We start from the raw sequence: 16,029 nt of genomic DNA on the forward strand, positions 1-16,029 counted from the left end.
TTGCCCCTGTGAGACATTGCCCTTTATGGGATGACTTTACATTTCCTTTAAGCCAATATTGTCCAACTTTTCCCCAAGAATTGGGTGATTTGTCTAGGGATGCACGGAATCCAGGATTCGGTTCGGAATTCAACCAAGATTCTGCCTTTTTTTGGCCTTTCGGATTTGACCCTTCCGAAACCAATTGAGCATATGCTAATTCGGATTCGGTTCTCGGCCAGTTCCTTTTATGAAGGATTCGGGGCTTCGGCCGAATCCGAAAAAGTGGATTCGGTGTATCCCTAGATTTGTCTGTTAGAGAAAATTGTAGGTCAGTTTATCATAAATGCTAAAAGGTAATTAAACCCAATATGGGAGCAATAATAATCCCAACAAGTTAAATTCTGCTTCTCAAGTCAGGCAGCCCTGCTTCAAAAATGTTAAAAGTCTGGAAAATGATACGCTTTTTTTTTGCCAGCATTTTAAGTTTTTCTCTGTATAGATTGTTGTTTGTTGTATTAACATTAAACACAGAAACATTTCTGAGATGTAAAAATGGCAATATTGTTGCAAGCTTGAAACAGATTTTGGTAGACCCAGGTGAAAAAAATACAGTAAATCAAGAAATCTTTACTATATATGTTATATATTGCCACAGTAGACATCTATGGGAAATTGTGAGAAAAATATTCTTAATGTTATGTTTGGTAAAAAGTGAGGGGAAAAGGAGTTATGTGTGATATGACTGCAAAGGGAAGATTACCCCATGTCTTTAAACCACTGGTGCACCTGTAGAAATACTTTGTAACCCATGTAGTCTTGGTGCATAAAAACATGACTGACGCATAACTGCGGTGCTTGCTCATATCAGAAGGGTGCTGCATCTGCTGAAAGCTGGAAGCATAAAAACAAGGCAAGGTGTGTTTTGTGATTACACTTCTGATTTTTGCAACTGCCTGCAGTTCCCCTCTGCTCTGAGTTCTCCCAGCATCTGCACATAAAACATTTTGTTAAAGAGAGGGGAGTCATAAGTGATCAGGGACATTGTTATCTAGGCAAGATGTTCTGACCTTGCATAGAAAGCTGAGGAAGGTGTTTTATATGGTGTTCAATTTAAGCAGTCCCACCTGGTTTCTTCTCTTTCTCAAAAAAAATAAATAAAAATGCAGGATGGATAGTGTTACAAACATGTAGAAGGACAAAGAAAATATCTGCTAATCCCTGGTGTGATAAGAATACTGTTTTACAGATGGTGAATTCATTGGTTTTCTAACAGCAAATACCACAATGGTAAAAATACAAATTTTGTAGCAAATACACTGATTAAAAAAACATGTATTACCTGTGTCTAGTAGAGGTCTATACTGAAGAAATGTGCAAGTCCTTAAAAATAATACAACCACATAACAGTATAATGCAAAGATCCACCAAAAAGTGTATTTGAACTGTTCGCCTTATAAGCTGGTGCTTTAAATGAAAAACGAAAGAGAAATCCTATATCTTTATATGTGTATTAAATGGGAGCATGCATAATATATATTATTTTTTATGAGTGGTAACTATCATTAGTGATGCAGAATCATAAATCTGCTCCATATTATTTGCCGTTTAGCATATACAACTGCTTTGTATGTCATTTGCACATTTTACATCTTTCAGATGTAGCTAAAAGTTCCTAATGGTGCTGCAGTGCTAGCCACAAATTAAAGGAGAACTAAACCCTGAAAAATGAATATAGCTAAAATACCTTTGAAATGGTTCGTTAGTTTTAGCTGGGAATATATTTATACCTGTAACGTTTTTGGCAACTAACAAAATTCAGTTAGGCACTGAGTCAGATTGGAGCTTGTAATTCTAAAATGCCATGAGTGCCAGCTGTAGTCTTCTAGCTCTTCATCGTGACTGAAATATGTAGCATATATGCAGGGCTATGTCTTGATTAAGTGTCACATCCTACTGCCAAATTTAAAACTAGGAGTGGGCACATTTACTACATAAATCACACAGATCATGTCCTTAATATTGTATGAGCACAGAAGTACTAAATTGGCTAAATTGACTAAATAACTGAGTAAGAGGTGAAGTGTAAGACTACATGCATTGTTGCGGATGTATAGAGATAGATGTGGAGTCAGGAGGTAACCATAAAGGGATGGGCAGAAATATTCAGAAGTGAGAGGAATATTGGCCAGGGAGCAAAAGTGATCCAAATGTAATCTTCAAAGCAAAGCATGGATTAGTTCTATACCAAATCCCCCCGAGTGGTGTTTTCTTAGGTTCAATCCAATCTTCATTTTCTCCTTTGAAAATATGGGGGGGGGCGGGTAATTCTCTTATGTATACGAACAATAGCATCTACGTCTAAAGTGAATGTTACTACGGTTTTATGACTATTAATTTAATATCTCTATTACACTGTCTGGCCTTTTCACTGTTTGGTAGTGGATGGGATGGTTTACCTCTTTCTAGGTACTTGGGGTAGTTATACTAGATTTAAAAACTCATCCATTAATAACTTTCATGCTGCTATGCCTTTTATCATATGAGGGAGCTTCCCCTTATGTGTGTTTCTATAACCTCTGTGTTGGAATCTCAAGGTTGCTGCTTGCGGTCACAGGCTTGATGCCCTGTAGTAAGTCATTTTCCAACAGGATTTTTTTTCTTGTTAACTCTTTATATTTTAACTGTTTTTATAAGAATCATAGAATCTTATAAGAGACATTTAAATAGTATGCAGGTGGTTTATCATCTCACCATTTGTCATATTTTCAAAAATATTTCTAATTGGTGTTCCAAGGCATAAAAATATGGTAAAAGTTAAAAATCATTATTCATCTTGTTGTGTGTTGAATTAGTGCCTCCAGTGGACAACACATTATATACCAGGGCAGCCACCACATATCTTTTTTTTTTTATCCTGATTGATATCTGCTTCTTTTAAAACAATGTAGCAGAAGCCAACTGATTTTACAGAGTGCAAGGCTGATTTCTTGATTGCTGCAACATTGTTTCAAGAGACAGAACCAGCAGTGCAGGAAGGGATAGACCAATAATGCTTTCAGTTGCAAATACATTTTCAAAAAGGTGTAAAACTATTTAGCATTAATGTTTATTAGAAGGGTTGCTTTAAGTTAAATATTTTATATATTTATATTGACATTTTATTTTTTGGTTTACATTCCCTTTAACATGCATGTGATAGCAAACTGACTTCTGGTAACAGTACACATTGACCTGCGCACCTGCAAGTGATACATACCCCGCTGTATGTTGTTAAGTATGATGGTGCTGCAGAGGACCTTTGGGTGCTAAAACATGTTTGCATAAAAGGCAGCAGGTGGATCTGCAATGCTGTGGCTCCATCCTTGATGTATCTACTTACTGCTCTAAAAAGAGCATTCTTGGCAGATGTAGCGGCTATTAAACCATCTCTATAGTGTGCAGAGAAACCTCCTTTTAATAAACGTTCGCGCCATTTTATTGCACTCCTGTGCCTTCCCTGGGTCCTGTAAAATTGAGTTGAATTTAACCGTGATATAACCTGCACTGATAGTTACTAGTCTTTACAGAGTTTTAGGGTGTACATAGCCTTATATGTGCATTATATTAAAGAAATGAATAGAAAAATTGATGGCATCTTCATTTCAAACACCAATAAACGTCACACATTTCTTTTCTTTATAATGTCCAGGATGCGTCAGGATGAAACGCCTCAGGAACCTCAGCAGCAGTGACAGCTCGGACAATGAGAGTGAGTATAATATTGTCAAATATATTTTGAACTAATGTATTCTTTCTTCAGAGGACCATTAGGGGATAGAGAAGGGAACTTGGACAAGTCCACAACAAAACACAGCAGCATTAAAGTGGACCTGTCACCCAGACATGAAAATCTGTATAATAAAAGTCCTGTTCAAATTAAACATGAAACCCAAATTCATTTTTATATTAACACATCCAAACCCATTATAAAGGCATTTAAAAATCACAGCTGTCAATCATATATTGCTTGCCCCGCCTCTATGCCTTAGGCATAGAGGCGGGGCAGACAATAACTTTAGCTTTCCATTCAGCACTTCCTAGATGTCACTGCACATCTCACTTCCCCCCCCCCCCCCTCCTCATCTAATTGTGTAGCCAGGGCATCTGGCCCCCCATTCTGGCACATAAACAAGATTTTGGCATGATACAAAGCTTGCCTTAATAACAGTGCCCACAAAATGGTGCCTGCCTGCTTGCTTTGATTGAGTAATTCCGAGACGGAAGGAAACAAGATTTATATTATTTATATAGAGTAAGTAAAGTTTATTTTGCTCAACTAACAATATAGAAAAAAATTTGGACTTATTTCTTAGGGTGACAGGTCCGCTTTAAGAGAGATTTTTTAAAGGAAAGTCACAATTGGTGTGATCCAGTTTCATCTCACAGATGTTCACATTACTCATAAATTAACTGGCAATATATGTTGAAATGGGCTGTAGTCCTTGCCAGTCTGAATTTTCACATCTGCCTGCTTTAAGTCGTGCAGGGCCTCCCAAAAGCCCCATAGATAGGCCAAAAAATCAATCAGTGTGGAAGGATCAAGTCAGTGACTTTTTTACATGAATGTCCTTATGGTTCTTGGCCGTTCATTCTTTTTGTCCCAGTCATTATTCTCTCTTAACATCTTTTAACCTTGTCTTCATGAACTTTATACCTGGTAATAATGCACCGTGTTACACCTCATTATGGGTAGTTGTTATTATAATCATAATTCATATAGCATCAGCATGTTCTGCTGCATTTTATAGAGATACCAGTTCCTGTCCCAGTTGATCTTATAGGACTAAGGACCCTATGGCAGGCACACATACTGTGGTCAGTTTTATCAGAAGCCAGTAAACATGCTGTATATTTTAGGAGTGTGGAAGGAAAACCATGCAAACATGATGAGAATTTAAAAACTCCTTTTCAGATTGTCTGTTAGCTGGACTTGAACCTAGGACCCCAGGGCTGCAATGCAGAAGTCCTGTCTCTTTTTGCACCATCTTGCAGGCCTGGATTCTGGCAAATGCGTGAGGGGCTGCATTAAGATGCCATAGACCGTTACTGTTTATTGGCCTGGTGGGGGGCTATTTGGGCCTCTGTGTACTTCAAATGCCAGGGCTTATTTCAAATCTCAATCCAAGCCTGCCACCTTGCCACAGTTCTGTGCATCCTTTAATTGCAGTTAAAAAAAAATGTTTCCAAAGAGCTTCCCAATTTTTGCAAGTGTGCAACTAGAGCACAGTTAATACATAACTGAAGTGTGAGTCCTAATTTCAGCTTTTAGGGTTAACTAGATTTCATGTAGATCTCCTTATTAAAACCTAAGTATATATACACTTTTACACTTGCTGACCAAGTGTAAGTATACATTTTACTGTTTACAGCTATTAAATAATTTTATATAGATTATTTAATAGCTGTAAACCGTAAAATGTATACTTTCTGTTAATACAGGTTTTTTTCCCATTAATTTAGGTCCTTCTACATCATTTTCCTCCTGCTTCCAGCATAAGGGTAAAGGCAAATGTACAGCCGATGATGGAAAGAAATCTGCCGAGGTATGTGAGACTCCCCTCTGATGCTTTTTGGATCTCTGTGGACAGCATACTGTAAGGTGTTAATCAGGGTAAATGTTAAATAATACGGGTATAGAATCTATTGTCTGGAAACAAAAAATCCAGAAAGCTCCAAATTACCAGAAGGCCATCTTTCATAGAGTCAGTTTTAAGCAAATAATATTTTTGTACCCTTTCTTCTCTGTAGTACTAAAACCATACCTTTTACTTGATGGTAGCTAAACTGCTTAAACCCATATCGGTGGCAAAACACCTGTACATGAACTGGTAAAGGAAATCACAGAGACACCAGCATTAGTGATATGCAGGCTAGGAAAACTTAACCCACACCACTGTTCCCTCTAAGCTGTGCGCGTGTGCGCGCGCACATGACTTTCCGAACCCGCGCACACAAATTAAAATAGCGCGCACAAAAATTAAATTTTTGTAACTTGATTTAGACAAACTGAAAGACCTGCGCAAAAATGCCCATAACTGAACTCCAACAAACATTCTGTAGCGCACAAAAATTTAATCTTGCTTTAAAATGCGCACGGATGATATTTTTTGCGCACACAGCCTATAAAAAATTAGAGGGAACGTTGACCCACACCCAACCCTAACCTGCAAAACCTAACCCACAATATGCTGCCATTGTAGGACTCGCACCCAACCTGTACCCACATCTTTCCACTTTGTACACTACTTCTGTAGCCTTAGGTTCCAAGACAGTTAGACTTCTGGAGGAGAGGAAGAGTGTGCCTCCCCACTTTCACTTGCACCCAACCACAACTCACAAAAAATTTCAACCCTAACCTAAGGGTAGACCTGCAGGTCCAGTGGGTTGTGGGTGAACCCAAACATCACAAGTCAGCACTTATAAACTGTACTAATGGAGGAGAAGATGGAGCCCATAGAGACTGAGCATTTTGACTTGGTCACTAACTTGAAATTGAGATAGGCAAGTGACAATACAGGTGAAGGGGAATTATACCTACCCAAGCAACTTAATTTAGAAATACTTAGAATGCTTTTTTGAGAACGTTTGCAGTTACATTTACTAGTTCTTATATTAGCAATTTATACTGCTAGTTTCATGAATTTGCAACAGGAACACTCTGCTGTTTTGTCCAGCTGGCATCTTATTGACAGGACTTTGTGGCATGTGTATCATATTGCAAAAATCCTATGGGACGAGGGGAGAACACAGAATAAAGTGCATAAAACACAGAGCAAACCCTCATCATTGAATAGTTTTTTTAAAAAATCTATGTTGCTATGGCAGATAGATGGAAAGGTTCACTTCCTTCAGGATGTAATTTTGTGCCAAATGCATGGGGCTGTTCTTTGTTAGTTACTAACTGTGCCAGGCCCTGGCCACCAGCCATGAGCAGCTGCTGAAGATCAGTGTACACCTTAAAGGGGCTTTGCAGATAAAGTACTGAATCCTTTTATATTTAGTCTGCAATCTACTATCACAAGAGCAGCTGGACGTGAGAATTGCACTTTTTCAGCTAAGGTAGATTCCTGCAGGTGCTGTGTTTGCAACACCATATCCATTTTCCCAGCAGATTTGTACACCTGGCTATAGACCTTTTATGTATAATCATTGCAGTCTTGTGGTTCCTTGACTGCTTCAAGGATTGCCACCAGAGTGAAATATATTCTAGGGCAGGTTAAGTACATCCAAAAGAATATCTGGCAGATTGGTTAGCAGTAGGTATTTGAGTCATTCCCTCACCTTTGCTGACTGGTGTGATAGTGTCCCTTTGTTTAATTTTAGAGATTTAAAATGACAGTTGAGTGTGTGGAAAGTACAGAAATGGATCCCATTATTCAGAATTCTCGGGGCCTGGTGTTTTCCAGATAATGAATCTTTCCATTATTTGGATCTCCATACTTCAAGTCTACTAATAGATTATTTAAACATTATTTCCACCAGTAAAGATTAATTATATCTTAGTTTGGACCAAGTACCCTTTTTATTACAGAGAGGAAGGAAATATGTTTTAAAATGTAAAATTATTTGATTAAATAAGGGAGATGTCTGTGGGAGATGGCCTTCTGTCATTTAGAGCTTTCTGGATAACTGGTTTCCAAATGGATCTCATACATGTATTTCTTCCTGTAAATTAGTGTTTTTGTGCTTTAGTGGATAGCTGAGGAGTGCTTCTGTAAATGTGCTATTTTGTTGTTTATGTAATAGAGCACTGTAATAGAAATGGTAACCCTTGCTCTGGTCTAGTAATCCAAAGCAACCAATCAGATGTTGACTGGTAAGTGTTATTTGCCTATTTACTGCTATATATATATATTTTTTTTTTACATACATATTTGTTGTTTGTATGCAAATATCATGTATAAAAAAGCAGTTAAAAGCATATAATTAAATGGTCTGAGAATGTTCAGCTTTATTCCTGAATCTTCACAGAATCCCTATAATTATCTTAGGTGTTCCGGAAAGATCTTATTAGTGCCATGAAGATCCCAGACTCCCAGCATGTCAACCCAGAGGAATATTACCAGTTTGCAGACACCTGGAAGCAGGAATGGGAGAAGGGTGTCCAGGTGCCATCCAATCCTGAAAACATCCCACAGCCTTCTCTAAGGTGAGGGTCTTTTACAAAAATTTGCCAAAATAGTACCTTTTTTTCCTGTACAAGATTTTTGTTTTATATTTTAAATTTAAACTTACAAATATGACAACAACATGTCTCGGGCATAGAGAAGTCAATTACATATATGGTCTCATTTTTTTGCAGTATGCTCATATATAACGTTCCAATTGTAACTTTCAATTTAGTCAGAATGAATGCTTTGTGTGATTTCTTCTAGACCTAACAAAAAGAAAATACATTATTGATAAAAAAGCAAAAATTTAGGCTTGAGTATTCAGAAACATATTTTGTAGGGCAAATGCTCAGTTGTAGCAATTGAATGATTCTTTTGCATGCAGAAAGTTAGTTTCTAGATTAATCAAGATTCATCTACACGGCTAGAAATGTGTGCTATGTGGGATGCCTGTTTATTGATGTACTTATTTTGCCTGTTGTCCTTGTCTTAGGGTCATCGCAGAAAAAGCAAAAGAGGTGTTGTTTACACGCCCAAGAAAGTACATTCATTGCTCTAGCCAAGAGCCTGCAGAGCCTGGATATATCAACATCCTGGAACTGGCAGAGAGCATGTGCCGATATGACCTTGATGATCTGGACCTGTATTGGCTGGGGGAATGCAACCTTGAACTTGCGGATATGGGTAAGTAAAAGAACACAGATTGGGGCAGCAGTTGCAGTTTTTTTGGGGGGGAGAGTGATGCTTCTGTAAACGTTTCGTGTGAAGAATCTGAATAACTTTTATGAATCCCATTTATTATATACCGTTATTTTAGGATGTGCTCCTGTTGATGAGAGCACAATGGAGAAAACACTGGAAGTTTTGGAACGGCAATGTCATGAAAACATGAACCATGCCATAGAGACAGAGGAGGGCCTGGGCATAGAGTATGATGAGGATGTAATTTGTGATGTGTGCCGTTCCCCGGACAGCGAGGAGGGCAACGATATGGTATTCTGTGACAGATGCAACATTTGTGTGCACCAGGTATGTTCCATGTCACAGTGCCAGTATAAGACTGAGTTTATGCAAGCCATTCAGTTTCAATAATGGGGCTTCCCATACAACCTACAATGTAAATAATACATATGTAGTATGTATTATTATAGTTTGTTCTTTTTGAGGTGCTAAATAGCATTCACAGATCATCTGGAAAAAAGATACACCTAACTAAAATACATCACTTTATTTTTTTTTTTTTGTTTTGTTGGCAAATTATTTCAAAATATTGAAGTTAGGTTTAAAAAAAGTGGCAACAGACCCTGTGGCTGCTGAAGACCCAGGGCATTATGAGTAATATATTTTATGAAAAAGTTTTTCTTTCCTTAGTATTGGAGGGCCCTAAAAATGTTTTTGATATGGAGCTCTATAACAGGGTGCTACATTATAAGAAAATAATGACACCATGTAAGGCAGCAATTCTAACCACTGCACTGTTAAAGTAAAGAACAATTATAAGGTTAATATCTGTATACTGAAGCACTGATTCTAGTTTCTGTCTTTGATTTGGCAGGCTTGTTATGGTATCCTGAAGGTCCCTGAAGGCAGTTGGCTCTGTCGCACTTGTGTCTTGGGGTTGCACCCACAGTGCATCTTATGTCCAAAAACAGGAGGTGCTATGAAAGCCACAAGGACTGGAACCAAGTGGGCACATGTGAGCTGTGCTCTCTGGATCCCAGAGGTAAATATTTTTGAGCTAATCAAGGGCTCTCTCACTAGTGCAGATATTAACATATTTTTTAGTCTAGCTATTTCTAGCTATCAACATATTTATCATTAGTTAAACAGGTATACGATCTATTAGGCCCGTGGCAGACGGGGAGATTAGTCGCCCGGGACAAATGCCATCCCACCGGCTTGAATGTAAATCGTCGGTGGGATGGCATATGCGGCGTAGCGATTTCCCGAAATTGCGGAAGTTTCCTTTCAAGGCAACTTTTGCGTTAAATGTAGTTTTTTGTGATTTTTTTTTTTTTTTATAAGAGGCCACAACTGGAAAGTGATACTGAGGCTTGAAAAAAGCAAGTCCGAAACACTGAATGAAACACACCACCAGAATGGCAAAAAAGACAATGTAAATGTTGGTAAATAGGACCCAACATCAATCTTTCTACTATACTAGTATGTTTTTCCACTCTATGATCACAACTGCTGTAAAGCTGACCCTTGGTTACATATAAACACTTGTTGCTATTTTTCATAGGATTAAGACCATTACTGTGTGCTTTATAACAAAGCATAAAACCTTTTACTTTGAAGGGACATTGTCATAAAAAAAAATAGTGTGCATTTGTGTGAGAAAACTATGTGCTATGTTTAGTAGATTAAAAAAAAATGTGATTTCATAGGCAATGGTTAAACCTAGATCACCTCACTTCGGTTATACTTTATGGCTGAAATTCATTATAACAGATCATTAAGACAACAGTAGTCTAATATCCTTTCTGTAAACAATTTTTATATCATTTACTTGCATTTTAAAACTGTGTAACTCCTTTTTTAACTTTTTGTATGTTTAGGTAAGCATTGCCTGTCCAGAGCGCATGGAGCCTATTACTAAAGTTTCACACATCCCTCCTAGCCGGTGGGCATTAGTTTGCAGTCTCTGCAAGCTGAAGACTGGTGCCTGCATACAGGTAAATGCACCAGTTATCCAATATGGGTATTGCCTGATCAGCTAGTGTTCTATAGAATTTAATATAAATTCAGGGATTTTCTACAGTATGTGTGTTGTGTGCTATTGATTGTAACACAAGAATCTCACACAGAGTAAGGTTCATAAATTACATTTAGTAAGCTGATCTTCATATATTTAAAGGTTTTATTTGTATTTTGCATAATTTGTGGAGAACATTTTTCAGTATACACGCTTAAAGGAACAGTAACACCAAAAAATGAAAGTGTATAAAAGTAACTAAAATATAATGTGCTGCTGCCCTGCACTGGTAAAAGTTGTGTGTTTACTTCAGAAAGTCTACTATAATTTATATAAATAAGCTGCTATGTAGCCATGGGGGCAGCCATTCAAAGGAGAAAAGGCACAGGTTATATAGCAGATAACAGATAAAACACTATTGTATTCTACAGAACTTATCTGTTATCTGCTATGTAACCTGTGCCTTTTCTCCTTTTTTCCAGCTTGAATGGCTGCCTCATGGCTACACAGTAACTTATTATATAAATTATAGTAGTGTTACTGTAGCAAACACACCAGTTTTACCAGTGCAGGGCAACAGTGCATTATATTTTTATTACTTTAAAGCTCTTTCATTTTTTGGTGTTACTGTTCCTTTAAGGAATATAAGTCACTCCTGCTTAAAATCACTTCTTCAGTGTAAAGGAGAGCTAGCTATTAGAATGGGGCTGCATTTACCATTCCATGTTGCAGGCCAAATAGCTGGTATCAAGAACATAATTCTGCTTGCTGCAGCTGTCAACTCTGCCTTTTCTTGTGCTGCCTCTTTATAAATTGACCAAAGGCTTATGTCTTACTTGTCCTTATTTTTTATTTATTTTCTTTTTGAGATACTGCCAGCATTTGTTTTGTTTGGGTAATTTCCACCAATGTATGTACAAGGCTGGCAGTATTTTCTTTTAAGCCCTGAAATGCCTTGATCAGTACAGGTGTAGTGCTTTTCTAATTCAACTCACCAAATGAGAGCAAGAGTTCTTGCAGTACTGACAAATTTACTGTCTCTGTTGTAATCTGTGTTTCCTGTTGTTTTTGGCTTTGCTGTTTGATTCGCTTTCAATCAAGTGCTCAGTTAAAAGCTGTATCACTGCTTTTCACGTAACGTGCGCCTTTGAACACAGCCTGGAAATGAAGACTATACTGGATGAAGGGGATGAAGTCAAGTTCAAGTCATACTGCTTAAAGCACAGCAAGAACAAGCATGGGTTGATATCAGAGCAGGAAGAGCCTCACAAAACACACAGTGACAACAGGCCAACAGAGAGCGAGAGAACCAGCTTGCGCGCCCAGAAGCTAAAGGAGCTGGAGGAGGATTTTTACACATTGGTGAAAGTGGAGGATGTGGCAGCAGAACTTGGCCTGCCCATGCTAACTGTAGACTTCATTTATTCTTTCTGGAAGTTGAAAAGGAAAAGCAATTTTAACAAACCTCTGCTGACTCCTAAAGAGGATGAGCAGAATGGTCTGGTCCAACCCAAGGAAGACAGCATTCATACTCGAATGAGAATGTTTATGCATCTTCGGCAAGACCTGGAACGGGTAAGTGCAGAGTTTTAAAAAATATTAGGGATTTGATAGACGTACGGGATCCCTTAATTCAAAAAGTTCTAAATTATGGTAAAGCCGCCTCACTTAAAGTACATTTTTAGCAAATTATCTTCTAACTATCTTCAAAGAACAAGTAAAGTGAAGACTGCTGTCTGGCTGAAAAACAACCAGATATCAGTTGGCAGTTTTGAGAATCCCTTTGGATAAGGAGCGTATTGACACTAGGGTCAGTGGTCAAGTCATTTGTTTGGTCCTGAATGTAGATGGCCAATCTGTGCCCAGATCTGCTCTTTTGGCAAGTCGCCAAACAAGCATGTCTGGCTATGCATGGCCACCTTAACAGTATAACTGTGGAAAATAAATGAACAATTTACAGCGTCCCTTTAAATATAATGTAACTTCACTGCATTAGACTGAATGAACAACAAAATCATTTTGAGCCCTGTGTAGAGAGCAAAGGCACCACTCGGTAATCAGCAGAACAATCAATCTAAAGTTCCCATAATGAGAGAGGCTTTGACTTTCCACCAATCAAAAATATATAAATATGCAGCATTGGATGGAACATCTCTTCATCTTTTTTGCTGCAAAGATTAAACAGCAATAATTTATGGCTTCATACCTTGGAAAAAGCATCTCCTGACCAAAGCATTGGTCTCACAGACTGATCCTCTCCCATTGAAGGTTCTGTAGAGGAAAGAGATCCTAATGCAAGGTTGGAATGCAAAATTGTAACCAACCTTTAGTAGGGATGCATTGAATTCACTATTTTAGGATCCAGCTGAACCCTTAGTCCTTTGTGAACGATTCAGCCAAATACTGAACCTAATTAAGATAGTGCCAAAAAGAACTGTGCACAAAGTGTGCAGTGAAAACGTTTCATCTTCCATAGCCCTATCCATCTAGTATAGACCTTTTCAGTTGTAATTTTTTTCTGAAGGCTTTCCACAAGGCTTAGATATTGCTTTTAGCACTGTAAATGCTAATATTCATTTTGTCTTTCAACAGGTGAGAAATTTGTGCTATATGGTAAACAGGAGAGAGAAGCTGAAATTGTCCCACAGCAAAATGCATGAGGAAATCTTTAATTTGCAAGTCCAGCTTGTCAATCAAGAGGTGGCAGCAGGTAATCTATGTTAGGCCGTTGCTGTGAACCTCTTTATTAGGAAGGGACACATTTGATGACTTTGCTGTGGAGATTGGTATGGGGAGGTGGTATTCTTAAACTATGGCATGCATCAAGCAACGTTGCACCACATGCTACTGTTTGGCACATGCACACATTTTTCTTTGTCCTAATACAATGGGGACACAAAATCAAAGTTAATGTGTAACATTAGTTACTGAATTTGTGCCTAGATTTTGGGTTGAATGTGGCTTATATTAACATTCTGCTATGTACTATTTCCAGAAACTTTTATGGTTCTTATAGTTTTTTTTTTTTATTATTATTTGTCTTCCTTTTCCCCTTTTTCCAGCGATATGTAGCTCTTTGAGGCTACAATTCTATTATTATTGCTTTTATTTATTTTTTTTATATAGGCCCTCTCTTATTTATCTGCTAATATCTTTCCTTCTCTTATTAAAACCACATCCTGATTGCTAGCAACAAGATGGCTGGTAACATTTTAGTCTGGAGAGTTTAAGTAGATATTCTGAAAAAGTATGACCTGTAAGTAAGATTTTAAACAAAAAAAATATACACTAACTACAATGTTGGTACTAATTGCCAATAGTTTTAAAGCTATTTTTAAAGTGATTAGCAGTGTATGTCTGTCCTTTGCAATTCACTGTTGCTCCAGCCTGGTACGTAGCACTGAAACAATAATATCATAATCAACTAACTACCAGCTAAGACTCTAATATCTACAGTGCCTTGCATGTTTTGTGATTACCAGACCTGTAAATAATAAGGAGACTTGGAAAGCTGACCACTGTTACATTGTTTCACTGGAACACGTAGTCAGAACAAGTAATGCAAAACGTTCAACATTTTTCTGATACAGTTTAATGTTTGTATTTTATTACTTTCATTAAACCACATTTAAAATATTTGGGTTTATCCCTTTTAAGTATCTGCAAGGGTTAAATGTTATGTTCTTTAATCTGCATTATAGAGCACTGATATTCCATCCCCCATAAGTTGAGGCCAGGTGGTCTGAGAGGTTGCGGCAGTAGCCATGACTTGGCGTGCACACAGAGAGTTCTCTGTCACAGTGCTTGGAGTGTATGTAAACCAGTTGAAATTCCAACCACGGCTGCTACTAAGAATTCATCTGTTCTCTTTCAAAGAGAAGCTTTGGTTCATGAACTTGTTCTTAAAGTTATATTTTGGTATATTTCTTTTGATTATACATAGACATTTACCACAAGTCAGTGACAGCAGGCACTCGCGAAGATTTCAAGTTGGCCTAGGTGCAGTCAGTGCAATCTTAAGGAACAGACAAACATTTTATCAGTGTTTCAACACCAAACCATACACAAAATAAAAAAATAAAAAAAAGAATAAAAACCTCTCTGCTCCTATTTGTTCTGGTCAAAGTTTATATAATGAAAAATGGAATAGATTGTTCTTGAAGTTAAATAGATAAATATAGAAATTAATCTCTGATGCCAGGTCCATAATTGGTCAGGCAATATTTTTAATCCTTTAAATAGAAAAATAGGAAAAAAACATTTTTATGTGTATGGCTTGGGGTAGAAACATTGATTATATGTTTTGAGTCTCCAAGTGACCAAATGCATAAATGGAGACATCACATAGCTTTCAGTTTATTTACATTTCACCTAGGGCTCGCTTGTTCGAAGTGAACTTAAATCACTGACTTTGGTATCTGCATTTTCTTTCCATTAACATTTTTAAGTTGGGTTTTTGCTCATATATGCACTTTGAGAAATGTTAAAGAACAAGACAAAAAAAACATTAATGTTATTAAAGCCCTGTGAGTATGGGTACTCCTCTGTGTGGAGAATAGATAGATTCAACCGCTGTCACTGTTTATGTTAATTATGTTATAATGGTGTTCATACTATTGACATCATGATGTCATTACTTTTATCTTTATGTGTTCTACATCAGAGTGTCCTGCTTGCTAAACTGCAAAAAATAATTGATATAAACTTACTATTTCTTTAAGATGCAATTTTTATTTTGCCTTTTCAAACGGTTTCTCAGATATTTGCAATTTAACACTGATAATAGCAGGCTTTGGGCTCAGCTAAGGGTCAGTAACCGGACAGCAAGTGCATAGAAAATGTATAGGGTTGTCGACACTGGGGGCCTTCAAAAAGAGCTGTTATGCTGAAGCATGCCTAGAAGTATGAAACTGTCTAAAACTGCAAACATCACCACCAATACATTTTAATTTTTTTATACTGGTAGCACGTAGGATGTCTTTTAATCCTAGAAATGATGAGAATGGAGTTACCAGTCCATTAGTAATGTAGTATGATGGATATAATTTAGATATGTATAATTGGTTAAAGTAAATAGCACTTGTATGTATATGAAGCTTTTTCTACTGTGGTATAATGTGCAGAATACACCATATCTAGGATTCAGTGTAGTATTTGGCTAAATCCTATCACTTTTTAAGTGTTCAGCAGAGCCAAATC

General features: G+C 37.4%; 1 protein-coding gene across 4 annotated transcripts in view; it reads left to right on the forward strand.

The window, feature by feature from the left end:
* jade3 (jade family PHD finger 3) overlaps positions 1-16,029 on the forward strand; it is a 28,951-nt gene that overhangs the window by 10,499 nt on the left and 2,423 nt on the right. For 2 of the 4 annotated variants that reach the window (XM_018091343.2, XM_012957273.3), the window contains 9 exons: positions 3,671-3,730; positions 5,461-5,564; positions 8,013-8,170; positions 8,626-8,816; positions 8,950-9,161; positions 9,688-9,855; positions 10,694-10,810; positions 11,932-12,405; positions 13,423-13,540. In XM_018091343.2, coding sequence (XP_017946832.1) covers positions 3,682-3,730; positions 5,461-5,564; positions 8,013-8,170; positions 8,626-8,816; positions 8,950-9,161; positions 9,688-9,855; positions 10,694-10,810; positions 11,932-12,405; positions 13,423-13,540 — 1,591 coding nt within the window. In that variant the 5' untranslated portion in view covers positions 3,671-3,681. The remainder of the gene's footprint in view (positions 1-3,670; positions 3,731-5,460; positions 5,565-8,012; positions 8,171-8,625; positions 8,817-8,949; positions 9,162-9,687; positions 9,856-10,693; positions 10,811-11,931; positions 12,406-13,422; positions 13,541-16,029) is intronic. The other 2 variants (XM_018091344.2, NM_001079025.1) reach the window with 1 other exon arrangement.

This window comes from Xenopus tropicalis, chromosome 2 (genome assembly GCF_000004195.4).
Source record: "Xenopus tropicalis strain Nigerian chromosome 2, UCB_Xtro_10.0, whole genome shotgun sequence".
NCBI classification, from domain to species: Eukaryota; Metazoa; Chordata; class Amphibia; order Anura; family Pipidae; genus Xenopus; species Xenopus tropicalis.